A 7503-nucleotide genomic window follows, 5' to 3' on the forward strand; every position below is an offset into this window, starting at 1 on the left:
AACCCACTTCTTTTCTACCTATCTAATACTTCATTCCTTCAAATTACAACACATATCAACACATCCTTATTTCAGATAAAAGCATACCTGAGATACAAAAACAAAATTACTAGAGCACAGTCGTTTCACATAAGATAAGCAACTATACAAAGCAGCAGTAGCTACAAAAAGAAAATTTCCAAAATAAAGTAATACCTGTATCAACTGGTTAAAAAAAGAAAGTGTTCCTGTTTCTTGCCAAATGTCATCACAATAATAGAACTGGGCCTAAGGACAATGCACTCCTGATAATGATGGTACCTTGGGACATTCACCTGTGCTGTGGATGGTTCTCCTCTTCTTTAAAATAAAAATCATTGAACGAAAGCCATAGTTATCACCACAAATGGTATGTTTTTAGGTGCTTCTAGGTATTTAGATATGTTAAAGTTGAGGCAGCTAGAACTTTGATACACATTTGAAATTACTTCTTTACATTCTCCTTTGGGTCAGTGAAGGAAAAATCTTGTCTTTTTAAGATTTGGATCTTAGATTTATGCACTGAGTGGATTTGAAAATTCTATATTTATCTACTCTTAAAATGGAATTTTCTTAAAACAATCCAATTCAAAAGTAGATCATTTGCCAATGCTGATAATTAAGACATGGCTATACAAGAAGCCTGGAGAGATTTTCCAGGGGCATCTGTAACAATCTCCCATCCATGAAAAAGAAGGCACGTTGTGTACCTTCAGGCCACACTTAGGTGTTTTCACTCAGAAATTAACAATAAAGTTACGTGAAAGTTGTCTGAAGCTGGGGCAAGCAGGAATACTAAGTTTTAACATTCCAGATGTTAAAATTACTAGCACTCCTAGTAATTACTCTTAGTAAATTACAATTACTCCTCTTCTATCTCTGGCTTAAAAAATAAAAATGAAGTATTGATCAAAGAATTACTTTGCCCATTTCCCTAAATTAGATAGAACCATCTTCCTGTTGAGAATTGAATTAAAAAGCAAGTTCTCCATTTAGCCTCTCCCACCATTTTAGCCTTTCTTACTAAGAACTTAGTAAAATAAACGAAAGAGAAGTTAAAGAAAATAATCAGCATTCATAATAAATATTAGAAAGCCTACTTCTTCATATTTTTTTCTTTATTTTATTTTACTTTTCTTTATTTTATTATTTTTTGAGACAGAATCTCACTCTGCTGCCCTGGGTATAGTACCATGGCATGATAGCTCACAGCAACCTTAAACTCTTGGGTTCAAGTGATCCTCTTGCCTCAGCCTCCAAGTGGCTGGAACTATAGGCATCTGCCACAACTCCTGGCTAGTTTTTCTATTTTTAGTAGAGATGAGGTCTTGTTCTTGCTCAGGCTGGTTCTGAGCTCAAGCAATCCACCTGCCTTGGCCTCCCAGAGTGCTAGGATTACAGGCGTGAGCCACTGCACCTGGGCAGTCGTCGTCGTCTTGATACCTGGAAAAACAACTTCCTCTAACACAGAAAAGCTGAGCACTGTCTGCCACTTGGAGTGCATTCTGGATACAAAGGAGATCAGTCCTTTCACAAAAATAAACATATGTTACAGCTATGTTAGAAAAGCTTTAACTCTGATCATTATCGTGGAAACCATGAGGACTTACCCTATAAAGAGGATGGCACTTGTCACTGAAACATGGAGCCAAGCGGGCATAGATCTGTAGGCTGTAATAGTAAGCCGCCAGCTGGAGACACAACGCAGAGTGCGACTGCCTTTCAAAGCATTTGTTAGCATCTAACACCTAGACGGGAACACGATGGAATTAACTCAGTCGAAAGGAAATTAGCAAGATCACCATAAATCATTTCATTTCTAGGCATTTCTAAAGAATTGTGGTCTAAAGTTTCTATCATATCAACTCAAGCTCAAGCTCAATTTAATACTATCTATATTTAAATTCAGAAGGTACTACAAAGACAGATCTTATGCTGTAAAAGATGATTTTAACTTAAGCTAACATTATAGAACACTGACCAGAGCCCTTTCCGTACCTAAGGACCACCAGAAGGAAATGACATATAATAGACAATTTTACCAATGAAAATCTAGACATTTAGTTTATTCATTTTTAAGTTCTTCTTCATTGGTAAGGGTGAACATACCTGTGGTAAGGCAAGGAGGTAAGCCAGAGCCAACGTCATGTCATTCGGCAAAGCATCACTTGCTAGCTGCAAGAGAACTAAATGCAGAGGGGAAAAAAACGCATTATTTTGCTGAGGATGCGTATGACATTCCCACTTACTAAGTGCACATTTTTAGCCCTGTATGATTTCAACAGACAGTTTCAAAAGATTCTTTAAGACCTTTTATGAAAGTCTAAACACACATCACATGGAACTATGTTAAATAACATTTCCTTAACTTGGAAAGAGTATGCTGTTTGTTACTTATATTTGGTGAAATCCAGTTAGGGCAGCTGCAAAGTTAAATGCCAAAGACATTAGTGAGGATGGTTTCTGAAGCCTCAGTCTTTAAGTTTTAAAGATGCAGACCATGCTATAAAATTATGTGTAGTAATTATAGCTAATGTGGAAGGTGACTATATGAGTAAGATCACAGCAATAAAATAGCTTTGTGAGTGCAAAGGGAGGATTACCATGATTACAGGATGTTCCTTCTGAGAACATTCCTCTTCATCATACTCCACAAAAAGAAAATCAATTTCTTGATTGTGTAAATATTTTAAAATATCCCAACTATTAAAAATTTTTGTGAAAAAGAAATTTCTTTTCTTTTATAAAAGAAACAACCTTTAATTAAAGTAAAAGCTTTAGGGTGGCGCCTGTGGCTCAAAAGGGTAGGGCACTGGCCCCATACGCCGGAGGTGGCGGGTTCAAACCCAGCCCTGACCAAAAGAAAAAAAAATAAAATAAAACAAAGTAAAAGCTTTACTATGAGACTACATTGCCAGTAAGATCTGTGTTTATACAAAGTTTATTTTAATAAGGATGTATCCTATTCACTTAGGGTCAGAGTGACAAATACCAGGTAGTTATATGCAATCACAATGTAAATCTTTAATTTAAAAAAAAAACCCACATATTCTAAAGATCTGCGCTAATGAAGGAGAATGTTAAATGAATAACCCAAAGCTGCAGTCCCCAACTGTTGGACTCCAGACCAGTACCAGTCTGTGGTCTGTCAAGAACCAGGGCACACAGCAGGAGGTGAGAGGCAGGCAGGTGAGCAGAGCTTCATCTGCCCTTACGGCCACTCCCCATGGCTGGCATCACCACCTCAGCTCTGCCACCTGTCAATGGCCTCCAAAACCTTCTACCCCTCACTGCGGAGAAAGTGTGAAATGGTCTCTGGTGCCAAAAAGGCTGAAGACTGCTGATCCACAGGTTATATAGGATTTTGCTAATGCACCACATTTTGGGGGGAGATTTACCTTCCTCATTATGTCTTTCTTCGACTAATATTTAAGTCATTTGTATAATCTAGGTTGAGCTGATAGTCTGGTAGTGGAGCTGTGGGAGAGTGAAGAGCCACTTAAGTGGGTGAAGTGTCAGAGGCTGACCCAGAACTCAAAATTTCCTGTGGATGATTTCACAGAGGAAACGACTCCACTTCCCCCACTGCAACTGCAAGGGACGACCTCGTTTCCTGTGTGTCCTCCAAACATCATGAACCAAATAGACCATCAGTTAGTCTCTAGCCTCTCAAGGAACCAAACAGCTTTAGAGGTATTTTCTAATCAAAAGCTGTTCATGTCAAGGCCTGTTTCCAAATTAATTCCTTCATCACTCCAACATCAGTGAAGTTTTTCTGAACCAGACAGTGCCTCAAGGTAAGAGTCAGAGTCCTTGAACTTTAGGAATAAACAGAATAGGGTAAGAAAAAGTCTCTAAACAAATAATTTAAAAACACAATAGGCCCACATTAAAGTTTGTACAAATAATTATGAAAGTGAAACAAAAAGTGTATAATTGGTGAATATTACCCTAGAAGAGTATTAACAATGGAAAGATGAAGGAGTTAAGCTGTAAATTTTAGACACCAGAAAATAAACCAAGAGAAAGTATATAAGTTTAATCTGCTGAAAATTCTGGACTATTCAAAAAAGATGTAGAGCCTAGAAATCACATATTTTACAGACACACACGTACACAGCCAGGGCTGCCATTCTGACTTATGTCTGCTTCGTATTCTACCATTCGATATCTGCCCAAGGGCCCTTCAGGACCCCTGCTTTGAGGAAAAAAATTTCAGTTGTTTAACATATTAATATTTATTTCTCTTAATTTCCCTTCTCGTAATCTTTAATAAAGCAAACTTCAGTTTCAACTGTTGTTTATTCCATCTTCATTTTAATTTTCTTCACATATTTCCTTTCTTTACCTACAAAAAGAGGCCAATTTTCAAACAAGAATACCTGAACCCACTCATCAAAATTAGCACCGTCTCCCTCAAAAGAGCCGCTTAGGAGGTCTTATTTCAGAAGGATGGCTGTTTCTCTAGCTACTGGAGGACCTTCCCTCTTGGTGCTGTGATGGGAATCAATCTCACGTCCACTTGGAAGATTAAGTCCCATTACTGATTCTCTTCTAATAACAACTTCTCTCAAGTAACAACTAGTAACTTTTTATGACGTCAGTTCAATCTTCTGCTTCATTTAATGTGCATCTGCCTATATCCAAATAGCGAAGCATCCTTAGGGAAGAGGATAAGTCACCACTGAAGATATTCTGAAGAATTTACTACAGGCCTGCAGAGAATCTCAAAGCAAAAACCACCAAACAAAACAGCAATGATGACATGACTGGAATGAAGGCCTAGTCTCTAGGAGATACCTTTGAAGGAGAGGATCTTCCTCTGGATTCATAAATTCCAGTAGGTTTATTTTTAAAGCAGTTACATCAGAGATAGAACTCACAAAACACGCACTAAAGTTTTGAAACATACAGAATGGAATATGAAACTTACAGTAGGCAAAAAAGAGTATATCATTTTCATGAGCTCAAAGTAATGACAAAAATCGTCCTCACAGGGTCATCTAAAGGGTTGTCATTATTTTTACTAAGAGTGAAAATCATTGCCCTACAATACAAATGTTTAATCCAAGTGAATAATATCTACATAGACTTTACTTCATAGGTAAAACTACGGTGGATTTTACCCTTTGACATACCGTGGGCCTTGCTAATCCTGAAAAGACTGCCCCACCCAGGTCCAGCTAATTCCTAGAGAGAGCAAACAACTTGCCTGTGAGCATAATTTTGACATGCAAACCAACCAAAACACAGCCCACACTTTGAACCACCTCTTCTACACTCCAAGAGGCAATAAATATCCTCTGTCCTAGTCACCCCACAGCCAGGTAGGACCCAATGAGAGAACCCAAATTATCTCTACTATCCAATCTTAAACTTCCCTAGGTCTCCCAACCCTCCTTTGCCCATTCCTTCCCATGACAAGCCAGGACTTCTGCCTGTGCCTTTCCTGGCTCCTTCTGCCCCTGGACCACTGGGTGCTTCCCGTCTGTGGTGTGTTCTGCCGTCTTGCTAGAGATCTGTAAGTATAAACTTCTTCCTACATTTCCATGTTTCTGAGTCCTACCAATACCTGAACAGAAAAAACAAAATCCCCAGTGTATTTTAGAACAACTAAAACAAAATCTATAAATATAAAATGATTTTTTCTGGCCCACAACACTGGGCAGAATGACACAGCAGGAAGCAAAACCATCTTCAGAAGCAAAAAGTCCCAGGATCAAACCCACTGATCTATTATACAACTATGAGTTTCAGAATCAGAAGGTTTGGGAATTTAGAAGGTTATGCCACCACATATTACGTGATACCTTCAGGATGGTCTGGGAACACCAAATAATCAAACATTTAAATACTCATGCTAAGTGAGATAAGCAAAGACTAAGTAGCCTCATGTCATTTAGTTCAGGTTTTGATGCCAAACAAGTTATAAAAAAATCTTCATGATTTTCAAAGCATTCTGGATTTGAGGTCTGAGCATGATCTGCCTCAGATGTAAGTAGGATTAATGAGGTGAAGTAACAGAGTGCATGGCATCTCTCTAGCAAACAAAGTAGCTTCTCTTCCTCCCTCGGTAAAATACAGGCTCCAGGAAACAATGATTTTCTTCAGCTATGACATGTTTTGATTTCCCCCTAAAAATGATTGAAAATAGGTTTTTCCATTAATAACTACCACAGTAGTAACAGAGACAATCATTTCCATTTTATATGAATCATAATTATTAACAAATTAACAACTGCATTTAAGCGTGAAGACAAATTTCACTAAGAAGCACCAGCAGACAGTCACACCTGATTACTGGAAACACATCTGCTACCATATTCTTGTTGGTTTGCTGCTTCTCACTGAGCACTCGACAATCATTTGGATTAGCTACTCCTCACAATCTCTCCACAAAGAAGTTAGTTAGCTGTTTTCCTCAATTTACAAAATAGAATGTAGAATCACAAAAAGTCCTTCTTTTCTATATGCCCTGTGCAACACACAAACAGATCACCTGAGTCCTGGGAAAATATATTTTTTCCCTTGGCAACTCCCCATTCAGACAGACTCAACAGTCCTGTTTCTTCTCATTGTTGAGCTTCATCATTGTTGTGTTCTACCCCCCTGCACTCACACCTTGACACCACCTTTCTTCCAGTTCCTCCAACCCTGGCCCCCAACTCACACTGCCTTCCAAACCCAGTTGTCGTCTACTTGGATTTCACTGTGGCCACTAGCCAGTGCTAGAAAGTTTCTCCTCTGCTTTATGGGACACTGAATCGTCACATCTGTTCCCTCCTCCTCTGTCTGTGTCACCGGATCCTCTTCTTCTTCCTTGACTGCGCAATGTGGGCATTTGGTTAAGTTACTTCGTCATTATCTCTTAATCCCACATTACATTTCCCCCCCGAAGAACTCAGTTACATTCTTAATTTCAACCAGCACTTTAGTCTGCTTTCTCAGTATTTATCTCCAGGGTAGATCCATCTCACAAGACTTATATTACCAACAATGCTTTGGACATTGCCACTCAAATATTACCCCAAATTAATCATCCTTTATCCAGTATTTCCTGTATTTCTGAATAATACACTATCCTGATGAGCTAAACTTCAAATTCTGGAGTCATCTTGGACCTCAGCCTCTCCTCTGCTGCCAACATTCAGGTCATCATCAAATCATGTTGAATCATTTCCAAAGAATTCTATTACACCTACTAAATTCATGGCCAAAACTCGAGTATATGCTTTTATTGCTGAAAAACTGGGCTCTTGCAATAGCCTTCCAACTCTACATAATACTTCCAAGTCTTTCTCCTATTCCCTTCTTAAAATCGTTTCAATGTAATTTTTATCAACTACTAAGAAATCATGTCACTCTTCAGCTTAAAAAGAAAACCTTATAGAAGATTCCCTATTTAACAAATGGTGCTGGGTGAACTGGCTGGCAACCTGTAGAAGACTGAAACTGGACCCACACCTTTCACCATTAACTAAGTTA

At 38.5% G+C, this 7503-nt stretch overlaps 1 protein-coding gene across 1 annotated transcript in view; it reads right to left on the reverse strand.

Moving 5' to 3' along the window:
• Positions 1–7503, reverse strand: part of NBAS (neuroblastoma amplified sequence) — a 367205-nt gene that overhangs the window by 128586 nt on the left and 231116 nt on the right. The window contains 2 exon segments of the mRNA XM_023511811.1: positions 1629–1766; positions 2128–2204. Of these exon segments, the coding sequence (XP_023367579.1) occupies positions 1629–1766; positions 2128–2204 (215 nt within the window).

The sequence above is a fragment of the Otolemur garnettii genome, unplaced genomic scaffold (genome assembly GCF_000181295.1).
Source record: "Otolemur garnettii isolate 467f Iridium unplaced genomic scaffold, OtoGar3 scaffold00022, whole genome shotgun sequence".
NCBI lineage: Eukaryota > Metazoa > Chordata > Mammalia > Primates > Galagidae > Otolemur > Otolemur garnettii.